General features: G+C 38.7%; 1 protein-coding gene across 13 annotated transcripts in view; it reads right to left on the reverse strand.

Annotated features, from left to right (window-relative positions):
- Positions 1-16,474, reverse strand: part of LOC109912391 (forkhead box protein P1-like) — a 477,834-nt gene that overhangs the window by 38,840 nt on the left and 422,520 nt on the right. For 10 of the 13 annotated variants that reach the window (XM_048606339.1, XM_048606346.1, XM_048606338.1 and 7 more), the window contains 4 exons: positions 8,367-8,568; positions 8,108-8,184; positions 7,391-7,492; positions 844-965 (listed from right to left, as the gene is read on the reverse strand). In XM_048606339.1, the coding sequence (XP_048462296.1) occupies positions 844-965; positions 7,391-7,492; positions 8,108-8,184; positions 8,367-8,568 (503 nt within the window). Of the gene's footprint in view, positions 1-247; positions 418-843; positions 966-7,390; positions 7,493-8,107; positions 8,185-8,366; positions 8,569-16,474 lie in introns of all 13 variants that reach the window. The other 3 variants (XM_048606348.1, XM_048606349.1, XM_048606350.1) reach the window with 2 other exon arrangements.

Consider the following 16,474-nt stretch of genomic DNA (forward strand, 5'->3'; position numbering starts at 1 on the left):
GACGTAACCTGAACCTTCTCTTTAACCAATTACCGGAAAGACTTTCTAAAATAGAGCTTGGTTTATTACAGAAATATTGCACTTTGAATAAACTGCAACTTGGTCAATAACAGGATCATCAACTTTAATGCAACAACATACACTACAGTACAGAAACAGTTATTCATATTTAACTCAGGGCAATCTGACAGATGGTAACCATGCAATGCAAAGCAGAAGCAAAATAGTAGCAAGCAAAAGCTCTTACTGTGCAAACTGTTCATCAAAGCTTTCATCAGGGTAGTATTTTCGAGGACGGCCTCGTTGAATGTGGCGACCACGTTTAAATTCTTCATCATCAACAGTCCAAAAGGACCCAAACTCATCCTCTACTCTGATAAAGCACTTATGTAGTGACAAATTGGTGCGTATGGCACCCTGGGATTATAGCAGCAGTCAAGCAGATGCGATGGAAAAGACAAACAAGGGTAACGGGATTTGGGAGAGAACAAAAATCACACACAAGGGTTGGGTAAGGGAAAGGAGAAAAAAAAATGAAATAAGCAAATGGTTTGTGGGGTTAATATGTGTAGCCTGCAAGCAGAAGCATATGATGCAGAACACTAGGCAAGCAGATGGAAAGGACACAGGGTGGGCACCATGGCATACACAGACTGGAAAACAAGGGGAAAGGACCCTGTGACAAAGCACTTGCTTTCCATGCCCCACATTTCCTAGATAGCAAGAATATAACCAAGCGACACCCTCCCCTCCATCACCTGCAAGCAGCCATTAGCTGTAGATTAAACTACATGGGAGCTAGCTATGCTAGGAGTTTCAAGCAATCAAACATGGTGGACATACCCACTGATCTTTTGTGGCCTTCGTTTTTGGAATTCTATTTCGTCCACTGTCCATACTGCCCCTTTAACATTTTCTACTCGAACAAAACACTTGTGAAGACTAAGATTATGGCGCACTGCATTCTATAGTGAGTACAAAGAAGAGAACATTCAATATTGTATCTAAAAGAAAGGAAGTATAAATTGTAAGTGTTGCCAAGGCCAGGCTAAAAAAAAAACCATTGAATTCAATTCTGCTGAAAATGTATCAATAATGGCAGTCTTGTCAAGCAACCATATTTCATCAAAAATTAAGCCTTTGGTCTTCATCGGAAATTTATGGGAAAAGAATGCATATGTGCCATTTTCCTAGAGTCAAAAAGTAAAGCTTACATGGTTTATTGTTAACCACTGACAGTTTCAAATGCTGTAACATACAATCTATTTTTCCTGTACATGTTTTTATCAAATTCAAAAGAAATGACAATGCATGAGACAGCAGTATTTTCCATTCAACGTCTGGCATTAGCAATCAGTATGTAAGGGGAATCTGAATATGCAGTTCAACGTTATATTTCTGATTATTTATAGCACTGGTGGTCACAATGTATTTCACTGTACTTCTTTGAGATAACCAAAATGATGTATGAACTGATGAAATCTGTAAAGGGGAAGAATCATGAACTGATCTGAATTTGCTAACTCAGGCTAATTTTGAAGCTCACTCCTAAGTGGCAAGCCATTCAAACCACATTATGGGTACCTTTCATCGTTCCAATAATGCTGCTTAAATACCATTGAAATACTTTCCTTTTTAGAACATAGAACATTACAGCACAGTACAGGCCCTTCGGCCCTCGATGTTGTGCTGACCTGTGAAACCTATCTGAAGCCATCTAACCTACACTATTATAGAACATAGAACATTACATTACATTAACCCAAGTGGTCTATCTTTGCAAATGTTGAATAATTGACAACAAACACAGAAATTGCTGGATAAGTTCAGCAGGTACAGCAGCGTCTGTGGAGAGAAACGCCACTTTCTGTGGAAGGGTCACTCAACCTGAAATGTTAGCTCTGATTTCTCTCCACAGATGCTGCCAGATCTGCTGAGCTTTTCCAGCAATCTGCTTTTGTTTCTGATTTACAGCATCCACAGTTCTTTTGGTTTTTATTTAGTATTGAACAACTGGTTACCAATTTAGAACAGAATTCAAGGTCATTGTGAGCAGGTAACTAAGTTGGCCAGACTAATTCTACTCAAGATCCAATAGCCTTCAAAGGATGCCCGAACTGGACTTAAATGTTGCTCACCATGTTGGGAAGCAATGTTTATGTACCATGTCACCCAGGCTTGATTTATTAAGCCACTATATTAATAGTCAAAACATGCATGGATCAAGAAAGTTCTTATTCTTGTTGGATAAAGTAAAAGTATTGGCATTTGTTCATATATCTAATCTGAAGATCAGTTAGTGTGCTTAACACAGCCATGGTTTGAAAAATATACATGTGTGGCAATGTTCTTCAATCTCTTCTTTTTGTCAATCTATTTAATAAGTTGTAGTAACTTGTCAAAGACTTAATACCAAAATAAACTGACTCAAAAGTCTTTATGCTTTCCCCCCCAGTTATTACTTCAGAATAACTACAGGATCACTCATTTGGAGTTGTCCTACAAAAATCTTACCCATAGCCTTGCAGCACTACAACCTAATTGTTAGGCCATATTCCACTCTTAATGAAATTGTATAAAACTAAAGTAAATGAAGATTGCTTCTGACTTATCAGAACCAGTTGAGGCTTCTTCCATACAGAAGTATGTTTAAAGAAATGTCAAGAAATGGATCACAAGCTATTACTGAAGGCACATATATATATATATTTGCTTTTCACAGGCTATTTATATTCAGGCCGGCTTTTCATAAATAGATGGAAGCCAATGTTATACATAGCTAACCAATTCTGTGTTTTTGCCATGCAGGACTGAGTCACAGTAGGAAAGATGAATGTTCATCGCTAAAATGTGCCCCACGGAAGGACTGTCAGCAGTTGGTGGAGCATTCTGTTAAAGAGTTGAATGAATCTACTGAGCTGATACTTGTCAAAGTCACAGCTGTAGATCTGACATGTTGAAGATGGACTAAATCCGTTATGTTATTTAAATAAGGTATACAATCTTTACGTGATACGTGTCATTTTTACACAAATGGGCAGGCTGCAAAATACTAAGTAAAAATGGAGCTACATTTTGGTACAAGCAATATTTAGCATTTAAGAAACAAATAACAAACTCATAGCACTGCATGTGTTGAGACAAAAAAAAAATTACTGAAGGGTAGTTTCATTGCAGTTTTAATTAATATTAAAGGTCAGGCATGACCAGCTACCAAGTTAAAGACCTGAATTTTAATTGTCAGTCAAACTCATCCTTTCTCTAGAGGGCATGTTATGGCCACTCTGTTTTCAGGCATCATTATATCTATGAAAGATGATCGACACAAAGCAAACAAATCCATTTCACAAGGTGTCGCTTTATGTAGAACACATTTGCTGATGGCTGAAGAGGCCAAATTTTAAGAGGCAGGTTCTGCTAAAAGAACTGAATGTGAAGCTACTAGGTGACATTATGGGGTGTTTCTTTTGATGCTCACATTTGATGCAAAGCCATTGGTCATCATGGTGGTGCATGCCAATCCATAGGAGGTTTTTGCATTTACTTCTGATGTGAATAGTAATCCCAGGTGCAATGATCAATGTTTTTGGATCATGTCACCCTTGAAAGTATTCTTGAAGTAGAGATTTGGGCACCCCACAGGTCACCTGGCTCCATCTAGCTCACCAGACAGAAGGACCCTCGTTATGTGCCTGTTGTCTATCCTGTGGGCATAGAGAAGCCAGCGAAGTCACCTCTGTTTGATGAATGCTAACAAAATTGGATACTTTGCTTTGAAGAGGACTGCACCGTTTGTGATTGTGTCCTGCCAAGCTATATTCGTAACAGTGTAGGTAGTGAAGATGGAATTGTTAAGCTTCTTTTCAAAGAGATATCTGAAAAACCATGTATGCAAGATAAATCTTTCTCCTGCAAGAGAAGCTAAACAAACATTTGATTTCTGGTATCCTCAGAAACTTTTAAAAATAATCTTCCCTCCTGAAAATGCATCAAAATTACAGGAACAGTATCCAACACTTAATTACCCTTTTGTTTACTAACTTAATGCAGGAAAATGAATGCAACTGAACTCACCTGCTCTATGGCATGCAATAATGACTTCTTTTGTATAATTTTGAAAGAACAAAAGACATTCTGGGCTTTAAAAACCTTAAGTGAATTGATGGGAGCTTCTGAAATTAGTTGCTTTGTCATGTAGGACACAAACAAAGACTTTCCAGGCCTTGTGAAACAAAATAGGGACTTACCCTTGCTTCATAAAAAAGATCAATTTTCCATTACTTATTCTGATTTTTAAAACCTCATTTATTTGATTCTACTTCTAATACGAAGCAAAAGATCTAACTGCAAAGCAGATAGTCATATAATTGAGCAAAATATTCCAAAAGTATGAGTGGTGCTTTTATTTTCACATATTAGTCAAGATTTTCCAATCATAATTGTTCAAGAACTAGGAATTTGTTATGTAACATTATTAATTCATTTACAATAAAATTTCTGGGCATTATCTGTGACAATCACCTTTTAGGCTAGACATAAGCTTAAGAGTTCTAAGCTTATGGCTAGATTCTCTATAATTAGAATGGGAACTGTTTCTGAATGACAAATTGTTTTATTGTGTTTTTGCTGTAATTTTGTAAACTGTTCAAATAACAGAATTGACCTTATGACCTAATGGAATCAGATTAAGAGTGGAGCATTGAGTTGATTGTGCATCGAGCATATCTGATGCAGCAAGTCAGTCTGCAGTGGTGGATAGCACGAAGTTTGGGCCTGACTTAGATTATGGGAAAAGTGCATCCTAAACTCAAACTGGCTTCAAGTCCTCCACAAAGTGTAAAGGCAAGTGAATCAAAAGAGATGGAGCAAAAGAAAGAGAGAGATAATATGTATGATTAAGAGAAATCAGGTGATCTATAGCAAGTGTTCAAATCAAGTGTTCAAAAATAAGGGAAAGAATACTAGAACTAAAGCTTTACAGAATAGTAGTAAGCATTTTTTTTGAAAGTTATGGTCAAAACAAAAAGGACATGAATGTAGAGTTAACAGAGAAGGTATTTAAACAAGCCAAAAAATATTAGAGGACATGTAAAAGACAAAGAATTAGCAACTGCAGGACAAAAAGAAAGATAGATAGAGCCGTGTTGCTACAAGTAAATACATAATGTTTGACATACCCAAATTTAGCTTCCAGGAAAGCTGGAGCACGTCCCTCCAAAAAAAAAAGGTCACTTACTTGCATTCCCAGAATTTGGAACATACATCGTCTATTTATTGTACATTACTTTGTGGTGTGCAAAACGAAAACACAGCATAACACATTCAGAAGCAGCAGTTTTGTTGGATCACTGAAGAACAACTGAGCTATAAACACCTGGAAGGCCAGTCAACCAGCCAGTGTGCAATCAGCCAGTATCAGAAGCCATTCAGTCTCGAAAGGCCACCTAGCCACAATCATCCATCAACTACAAGGAGCTAGCCAATTAATAACAATGGTTAATCAATCATTCACCATCAACACAGCTAAGGGATGAGCTCTGATTCTTTAGGTTATGAGTGTAGGGCAATGGAACTATCAGAAATACCATAGGAAGATATGGTGGAGCTGTTTATTGTATCAGTTTATCTTTAGCCCTTCCTATGAACAATATGCGCATGCCTGGAGCCATAGATTCCCAGTGTCAGCATAAGGTGGTGCAAGGTGTGGCCATACGACTTTAGCACAAGAATTGTTATTCTGCCCTCATGTCATGATGCGAATAAAGTGAAAGGTTATAAATCGGGGTTGGTGTAGCAAGCTACATGCTTACAAATCCTGCTTTGCCACTGATGTTTGCACCAGTATCCATAAACGTTACCATTCGCACCATTAAAATGAAACTAAGCTCAAAGCTGTAAACTTTTACAGTGAGCACATCCTGTAAAATGAAAACCTGTCAATTGATACAATAACTGTTACTTCCTTGGGTAATAACTCCTTTAGGCAAGGGCTCAGCTGAGTGGCATTACACTCTATAATTTGAAAATAAAATGGAGCAATGACATTATGTTAACATATTGGAACACTAAAGTTACCAGGTCACTCTGTTTTAAGTTTGCAACCCAAAAGTTCCACTACCGGTGAAAATATTACACGGAAGTCACCTTTTTGTTGATTTTATGCAGCTGTTAAGTTTTGTGCTTATAGGGATTGCTGAAAGCTTTTTTCCAAATGAATTGTATGTTCTGCATTAACCTGATGAGCCAGACCTTCTGATAGAAAAGTGGCGAATGTTGAGGAACTCAGTTCAGGTATGATCAGAAATCCTGATGCACGCACAGGTGCTGAAATTGCTGAGAAGTTTAAAATTCTGATAGGCTGATTTGCATTACCCAGGATCCTCTGTGAATGCTTCTATCATTGATGTCCCTTCTGGGGCTTTGGGCTAAATAGATCTGATTCACCCAGATAGAATTGTCATGCTATTTAAGATACAAGTCAGTGATTATGTGCTTATCTCAACGTATGATACCCAAACTACCCCCTAGACATGTGTATCCATCTCCCTGCTATCTCTAACCCAACTATCCACTCCAACCTACCGCCAATCAATCAATCTGACCCACCCATCCACCCCTGCCACAAATGCCTACAACCCTTGACCTGACTGTTGAACCCCAACTGCCCCTAAACCATTCACAACACTTATCCACCCACCAGCCACTGTTGTATTGAAAACACCTGAGGAATTTTAACACTTACCCCATCCTCTATGGATGGCTGTGCTGACACATCACTACTGCAGGAAAGTCTGCATAGGAAGGACACAATAAAATAACGGCGTGGGTGATCTGCACAGTCGGCAATGGCCCTGGCATCACCATTGACTGGAAGGTCTGGGCTGATACTGATACTTTCGTCCTTTATTTTACAGGTTCCAGATGAGCAGGCACAGCTGCAACAGTTGTGCAAGTACAGACTATGGAATGAACTATGGCATGTGGAGAGGACGTGAAGCACAAGGACAAATACTGCGTCTTCTGTTTGCATTGCAAGGCAAACAGCCATTCTTTCATCTAATTAGTGTATCATGCCTGAACATTTAGTTCAGGTGACAGCATGATTATCTAGTATTGCGGTGTACTAGCAGTGTCACATGTTTATTATATAAATAAAATACAATAAAGACCATGGTGACTATTGCAGTTTCTTTCATCATCTTCTATAGATCAAAGGAATTTAATTGAGAGTCACATCATACATGTTTAGATAGCTGAAATGTGAGACAAATACCCGAAAGTCAGATGCAACATTTTGTTTGCTTTGAACAACACAGTAGCTGGGATACTTAGATTTTAAAGCAAGAAACTCATTTAGAACATTTTGTTTTTTTAAATTATAATTAGTTACCTTCCATGTAGCTGCATTGCGTCTGAAGTAGGCAAACATTCGTGTAAACCAGTTATATATTTCATTTAGTGTTAGCTGCTTTTCTGGAGATTCAAGAATTGCCTGAGACAAAAATACAGTTGGTGATATGATAGATGTTTCTTTTAATCAACAGAATTATATGAACTTAACAGAAAGAAATTAATATTCTTAAATTACTTGATTTCAACACAGTTTTAACACAGAAAGAGAAAAATAAATCAGTTACATCAAAGATATTAGGGGTCGGTTAGCTCAGTTGACTGATTCTGCATAATAAATCAGCCAGTGATAGCAACAGGACAAATTCAATTCCTGCACCAGCTGAGTTTACTATGAAGGTTTCACATTCAAAACCTCTCCCCTCACTTGAGGTGTGGTGACTTTCAGGTTAAACTCACCACTGGTCATCTCTCTCTGACGAGAAAGAAGCCCTATAGCCCTTTGGAACTATGGTGACTTTAGCTTTAATAGACCTCGACTGGATTATTTTTACTGTGACTTAATTATGCATTTCTATTAATGAAAAAGAGTGACTACAGAAAGAATACTTCAACATTTTGACTACAGTAATAATTTATTTGATGTTTATCAATTTACACATCAGCTTTCATGGGCTTTAAGTACTTGACAAAATTGTGTTCTTAGTTAAGTATCCAAACATTAGGAAAATTAAAAAAATTAAAGAGTTACACTCACCTGCCTTATTAATGAAGCATACGTGAAAGGGGGTCTAACATCTGCATTCTTGTAGAATTCTTGATTCTGAGCAATGTCTGTAGATAGCCACAGATGTTTATTAAATTCTGATATATTGAGGAAGGCTTTAAAGTTGCATTACAAAAAATATTACAGTTGACACATTCCCATTATAACTTTAAAAGTAACGTTGCATCAGATAATAATTACAAAGTGGTGTTTTTGGCTTTCAATGATGACAGGAAAGCAAAGGTCCTACCTGAGGATATTGGCACATTGTACTTGTCAGGGTACCGCCTCCGGATGGGTCCCATGTTATGCATGCTGGTTGGGGTAATAACAGAGGGTCCTTGTGTGACGGGGGTAATGGGGGTTGTTGGCGTGGTAGGGGTGTGAGGTAAACTCTGTGGAGATGCCTCAGACACAGTCTTTGATAACGTGACATTCGATACCAGGTTCAGCTACAAAGATAGATTGAGGGTGAGATTTGGGTAATGGTGGGGAAAAAAGGGAAAAAAAAGGAAAGCTTTAATAGGCTTGACAAATAACAGTGTGAATCACACCTACCACTGTGCTGCTACTAATAAGCTACAGAGGAAGCAGACAATCTCAGAGCTAATTAAAAGATGAAATTGTATTGAAAGGACTCTAATTAGGAGATGCTTATAGAGGTGATCTAATGATTAAGCGCTGCATCAAACTGACCCCATCATCAACTTATAGTGACACAAGATGTCTGAAGAATTCTTATTGAAACAGTAATTTTTTTAAGGAGGAGGCAGTGATATTAGCAATAATAGCTGAGGTAAACTAATTAAAGTGGAGCTCTGAAGCCAAGGTGGCTGTAAGCAGCTGTTCTGTCCTTGCTTGCAGCTGCAGCCATTCCAAACCAGCTCCAAATCTCAACAGAGGCACTCCAGTCAACTGGAAAATTTCAGACTGACCTCTGCACTTGCTATTAATTTAGAGGAAAACTAATGACACATATACATATTCCCACAAAATTGTCTTAATTGCTAATTTGCCAAAGGAACAGTGTTTCCAAATTAAATATGACTGAAGTCAGTGGAAAAGGAATGCACCAATACAGGCATCGTGGGGAAAGGTGTTTCATCTGTGACAATCACTTGTGAATTGCGTTAACAAATTAATGGAATGTCAACTCTGTCAATTGCTTTTGGAAGTGTCACTTTTCAATTTTTTTTGATACCGGCATCAATTACTGCTGATGAGATTCAGCCTGCTGTAGCAATGGAGGTAGAAGAGTTCAGGTGAAAAGTGTATCACCCATGTTTAACACCTCACCTTTCTGCACCTCCTTGTTCACAAGTTCTCCAATTATCAGAGTCCTGCTAATAGTCATTATCTGGAGGTTATGCACTTGCTTACTTAAAAACACCACACAATTACAGAATTCCATCACAGATCAGGTCTATTAAATAACCTTTCCAAACACAAGTGAAGAACTATAAAGGCAAACAGACATGGTTTAGTCTTGTAATTTTCAAGTTATTTGGTTTTCTTTTAGATCACTTGGCTCACTGCACAGTAAATAAAATTTTAATCACAAGCCTTGTCCTCTATCAAATATTAAGATTATGGAAGCATATGTAATTATATAAACTTGAGATTTGTTATCGACAAAAACAAATAAAAATAGTCTTCATAACACGGCTTTAAAAAGACTAATGCATATTTAAGTAAGGACAAAAGCTGTATTTTTTTTAAAATAATGGCTACATTCCCCAGTAAAAGAATAGTCAATGTGTCGTTAGTACAATATGATGGTATTGTGTTCACTGATATAAAAATCTAGGATCTCAAATGTCCAATGCTGAATATCTAAAAATTTGCCCCAATCTTTTAACAATAGTTAAGAATAATTGTTTTTTTAATTTCAACCAGCTGCTGATTATGTGCCAAGGTTAAAAAAGAGTCACTATAGACAGCCAGGAAACTGAAGTATGGCCTCATCCTCTTGCTATTTTCAAGCCAGTCAGCAGCACCACTTTTTTCTTAACATTTTTGGTAGGATTTGACATTTGCAGTTATTTTCGTGTACACTATCCTTAATAAACCTTTAAAATGAGACTTTTTGGAATAAAACTGGTCACACTTCAAAACAAAGACTAAATTTCTAAGCTGCTTGAAAACCCATTTCGAATTTAGTGTATTTAGGTCGTATCCTTGACTGCATTTTCCATCAGAATTATAAACGTCAACTCAAGTGCAGGTATTTACCATATTGTAGCTTTTTCCACTAGTTTAGCAAATTTAGTTTGGAAATAAATTAATCTTCAAGACAACATATACTGCATATTTCATTCTACAGCTGAAACAGTTCTGTAAGCCAAACATATTAATTTTTATATTGATCACCTGCTAGGTGGTGTTCAGCAGGTTTAGAAGTGCCTTGAATTGTCCATAAATCCCTGGCAAGTATTTATTTTTATACTGTTGCTACAGATATTATTTTTATGATTAACTATGTGAAATGAGAAATGTATTACAGCTAATGGAAATATCATACAATTTTCAACATTAATGCTGGTCTGTCTGTAACCTGCCAGATTTGAATGAAGCAGTAATTTGCAAACTGAAATCTCTGAACAACAAAAATTGGTATTCTCAACTTGCTTTAAAGGTAACACTTAATGATGCATAATTCTGCTAATAAACAGTATGCTCACATTCTGACATCTGTTACCCAGCACAATGATTAATCATCAGAGCCCACTTCTCCTTGGTAATAAGGCAATATTAATATTTATCAATTGCATGAGTTATACTGTTCCGTCATCGGAAAATAATAACTAAGTTACCAAGTATGCAAGCTCAAACTCACTGGTTATGGAATGTAGGTTAACTATCAGTATATTTTGTGTTGAGATGCCAATTGAAATTGCCACATAGATTTCAATTTTACAAAGGAAAATATTTATAACAAAACAATGTGCGCTCGATTGATACTCTGAACTGTAACTGCCAAGTATTCTGCACTCCTATTTACAATGACATTTCAGCCTGTTGACATAAAATGGTATCAAAATCTAGACAGTATGCAGAGACAGATATATTTCATGCTTGTTAAAAAAGCTTTCCTTTAACGGAATTTATAATGTTGAGTTTAATCCTTACTCCGATATGAAATACAGATCTAAAGACCAAAACATTTTCATACAGGGCGAGATCTGTTAAAAAAAATACAATGATACAAACAATTTGCGCTTTTGACAATGGAATACCTTAGGCTGTGAGGCTGTTGTTTCTCTACATTAGAAGTTCCATTCTTTGACAACTATAAAAGAACTATAATATTAAACTGTATATATGGTTGTTTTAGTTATAGTGGTGTATGACTTGCACTGCATTATTCTTGCTGAAACTATTTTTTCAACACTCATGTAACATGTCATTAAAAGGCTGTCATTCAAAGCACTGCTTAATCCATAAGCAAAGCCACGACAGTTCTGAATCTTGAGCACTGTCTCTTTCTCAAATTCACTTGGCTTAGTTGGGTAAGCTAACAACATCTGAGGCAAATGTGAGAAAAAGCACCACAATGTAAGAGGATATCTGACTTTTCATGGAACAGGGTTGGTAAAAGGGGAGAACCTACCCGACTTTCCAAATTCAAAACAAAAATAAATGAGTGACACTGACAACCTGTGTTGGGAATGCTACTCTCTAAGTTGTTTTACGTTTCTGGTTGGAGTTTTTAGCATTTGGTTTATGTGTAATGGAGTGGAAAATACTATTTTAAAAGTCAATGCCTATCATTAAGGCAAAGTCCATTTTATGAAAAAAATTATAATGCCCTGGATATAATGCCTGCGCATATATTTATTTATTAGATGTTATGTGTTGTGGACATGTTTAACTCAAAGTGAAAAGTTTGGACCTTTTCCAAATATAACTTCTCCACACATTGAGATAGCATATCTCAATTTGCAATAGGCTTTAGTTATTTTTGAAATGTTACATGCAAGTTCTTTTCTTTCACCCTGAACAATTAAGTTATAGATTCAGAGAGTCATAGATTCATATATCACGGAAACAGACCCTTTGGTCCAACTAGTCAACGCCGACCAAGTTTCCCAAATTAAACTAGTCCCACTTGCCTGTCCAAATGTCCTTAAAATGTTGTAGCTGCAACTGTATCCATCACTTCCTGTGGCAGTTCATTCACATACGAACCATCCTCTTTGTGAAAAAGTTGCCTCTCAAGTCCCTTTTAAATCTTTCTCCTCTCATCTTAAAAATATGCCCCCTAGTTTTGAACTTCCCCACCCTACGGAAAAGACCTTTGCTATTCACCTTATCTATGCCCATCATGATTTTATAAACCTCTATAAAGGTCACACGTCAACCTCCTACATTCCAGTGAAAAAATTCCCAACCTATCCAGCCTCTCCTTATAACTCAAACCCTCCAGTCCTGGCCACATCCTGGTAAATCTTTTTGAACCTTCTCCAAATGAATAATATCTTAACCCCTTAGTGTCCCATTTACTCAGTCATTCCCTGATTGGGCATTTTAAAAAAAAAGCATCAAAACTGAGTAATATGATAAGTCCTAAAGGCTCCTGAACAACATGGCCAACGGCAAGTCAGCTGGAAAATATGGTGAGATCAGAAAAATTAGATTCTCAGTCGATAAAATAAGATTTCAATTTTCCACACAGGTTTGGACTGGCAAGACAAGGGCCTCATTACTGAGCAGTGAGAGGCCTATTTGCATTCATTAATGTCTCCTTCATATCTATTCTCACCTGATTTATATACAGTTTGCAATTCTCCCACATGGCAGAGAAAAACTAGACATTGACAATTCTTGACGTGAAAGTCAGAGTGGGTACCTGGCTCATTGCTTTGCTCCTCTGGGCACCACCTTTGGTTAGCAGTCACCAACACCTTAGGCACGTTTCATGGGCAACAACTGCCTGCACCCCACCCTCAGGGATGAAGTTTAGTAGCAGATATGCAGAAGCCTCACCACGTCACATCTCCGAATCACTTAGAATACAGTTATCTACTTCAATGTTACAGTTTTGGACTCATGGAGACCTTGTATTGCAATGCTGCTGCCAGGCAGCTCATTCACAGGGGCAAGCACTCATCATGAACCTCAGGGCTCTTCGCATGTTCTTGTAACATTTAGGCACTTTGCAATACTTGGATGTTTACAGAATCACTACCTTCCTTTGCCCTGCCTTTTTAGCACTTTGCTGCCTTATTCAGAACTTACAACGCTCAAAGTTCTTCTCTTGCCTCGCCTTTTAGCGCAGGCACAAAGATAAGCTGCTTGTCACTGTTCAGCAGTGATCAATCAAGAAGACAGGCATCTTGCTGTACAGAACCAGGCTCTGTCAATCCTGCACCTACATTGTGTGCCAGCAGCTTATACAGCAAACACACTGCAGATCCTTCAGCTAAATACAGATGTTCTTGGGTGCTGTGGAGATGAGGGGTCAAGGTTTTAGGAATCCCACCACATTTACAATCTCCAACCGTATCTGCACAGCCTGGCTTGTGCAGGAGACATCAGAATAAGATTTACTTTGTCAAAAGTCCTTCCACAACTTTTTATGGACCAAGCCCCTTTTAGGAGCCCCCCTAAACAACTGTATAGAGGACAATGCTGAACTGATATCTGTGTGTGATGCAGGTGCTGACTGGTGACCTTAATAAGAGCCTTTGATTTCTGATATTCCCCACTGGAATAAGTTCACTAGAACTGAGACCAAATGGACCCAGCCACAGTAGTATTATTGCCACTGGAACAAGTATGCTAGCAAGCCCAGGACCAGCAACAACTGTCAACAATGCTAAACAGCCTCCAAATGAAGAAATCCTAACTGCCAGTGCCCTCAGGATACTGAGGAGTTACAGGAAGCTCAAAGTCTATCATCCATGTTGCCATTTCCTCTGGATGAACAAAGTTCTTGGATAGTTTATCTCTTGCATTTTTCTAGGGGTGTTTAAAATCTATACTGAACATGACCACTGAAATTTCAAATCTATACAGAAAGCCACTAGTTGAATTTTATTGAAAACTGTTATAAATTTGATGTCTTGGAAATACTGTTGTTATATGGCAATTGTCTTCTTGGGGGAAAAAAGGGTCTTTCCACATTTAAGGTTAAGTTCAGATCTATCCACCAACTAATCTTTGCAATCAATTCCATATCAAACAGTGGTATATTTCTGGGTGAGCATGCAAAGTTCAGCAGTAATCTGCTCGCTGACACTCAGTTCAGCTTCTGCCAGGACCTCTCAGCTCCAGCCTTGGTTCAAACATAGACAAAAACAGCCAAATCCCCAACTACCACAGCCTTCAAATCAATTCAATTCACTACATGCAACATTAAGAAACGGTGGGAGGCACTAGATAATGCAAAGGCTATAGGCCCTGACAACACTGAAGACTTGCGCTCCAGAATTTATCCAAGCTGTTCCAAGTACAGCTACAAAACTAGCATCTCCCTGAATATGTGGAAAGTTGCACAAGTAAATCCTGTATACAAAGTGCAGGACAAATCCAATCCAGCAAATTAGTGCACCATCTACTCTCAAACCATTAGAATATAAGAACTAGGAGGACGAGGCAATTCAATCCCTGGTGTCTGCTCCGCCATTTAATATAATCATTGCTAATTTCACAATGACCTCAACTCCACTTTCCCACCCACTCCCCATAACCCCTTAACTCCTTACTAATTAAAAATCTGTCTATCATCTCCTTAAATTAATGCAGTGTTCCAACACTCTTCCACAGCTTTGTGATACTTTGAGGGAAGTAATTCCTTCTCATTGCTATTTAAAAATCTGCCACCCTTTAGAATAAAACTAAGACCTCTTCTTCGAGATTGCCCTGCAAGGGGAAGCTTCTGCTCTATGCTTACTATGACAAACCCCTTTAGCATCTTACTTACCTCAATTAGATCTCCTCTCATTCTTCTAAACTCTAGCAAGCATAGGCCTAACTATTCAATCTCTCCTCATAAAATGAGTCTTTCATCTCAGAAAAGCCTTTCATTATTGGAAAGTGATAGAAGATGTCATCAACAGTGCAATCAGCATCTACTCAGCAATAGCATGCTGACTGACACCCAATTTGTGTTTTGACAAGGTCAAACATGGACAAAAGAGTGTAATTCAGCAGGATAGGTGAGAGTGACTGCCCTTGACATCAAGACCACGTTTGATCAAGACTGGCATCAAGGGGTCTGAGCGAAACTGGAGTCAAAGGGAATCGGGGCGAACTCTCAGCTGGTTGGAGCCATACCTGGCTCATACAAGATGACTGTGGTGGGGGTCAGTCATCTCAGTTCTAGGACATCTCTGCAGGAATTCCTCAGTGTAGTGTCCTAGGCCCAATCATATTCAGTTGCTTCATCAATAACTTTCCCTCCATCATAAGGTCAGAAGTGGGGATGTTCGCCGATGATTGCACAATGTTCAGCACTATTCCTGACTTCTCAATACTGAAACAGTCCATATTCAAATGCAGGAAGACCTGAACAATATCCAGATCTGGGCTGACAAGCGGCAAATAATATTCACTCCACATAAATGCCAGTCAATGACTTAAGTTGAGTCGCCATAGTCGTATCAGACCAGAGGGCTGCTCTCTCATTAGAGATAGATGACTGGTGGTGGTTTAACTTGAGGGCAACCACATCTCAGGCAAGGGGAGAGGTCGAGGAGAGTCGTTCATGGTAACCTCAACCTGTGCAGGAATTGAACCCACACTGTTGGCATCACTCTACTTTGCAAACGTAAACACATCAGCTAACCCTCTCACTTAGCATCAAACAGATATGGAGTAAAGAAGTTCCACCATGATGGAAAGGATGGGCTCCAAGCTTTGTGCCAAGCCTTGTGAAAGGGCTATGGGTCTCCTACCATGGTCTTTGACCGTTGGCTACCAATGCTCCTACCATTTACATCTGAATGCACCCATCAGCTTTTTTACGTATTCTATGTCATCAAAGTCTTCATCAGATTTCTCTGTCCTGACTGAAGTCCACTAATTGAATCAGAGCTAGTAGGAACTGCAGATGCTGGAGAATCCGAGACAACAAGGTGCAGGGCTGGATGAACACAGCAGGCCAAGCAGCATCATAGGAGCAGAGAGGCTGACGTTTCGGGCCGAGACCCTTCATCGGAAAAGGGGGAGGGGAAGGGGGTTCTGAAATAAATAGGGAGAGAGTGGGAGGCGGATAGAAGATGGATAGAGGAGAGGATAGGTGGAGAGGAAACAAACAGGTCGAAGAGGCGGGGATGGGGCCAGTAAAGGTGAGTGTAGGTGGGGAGTTAGGGAGGGGATAGGTCAGTCCAGGGAGGACGGACAGGTCAAGGGGGC

Source organism: Rhincodon typus, chromosome 16 (assembly GCF_021869965.1).
Source record: "Rhincodon typus isolate 14 chromosome 16, sRhiTyp1.1, whole genome shotgun sequence".
NCBI classification, from domain to species: domain Eukaryota; kingdom Metazoa; phylum Chordata; class Chondrichthyes; order Orectolobiformes; family Rhincodontidae; genus Rhincodon; species Rhincodon typus.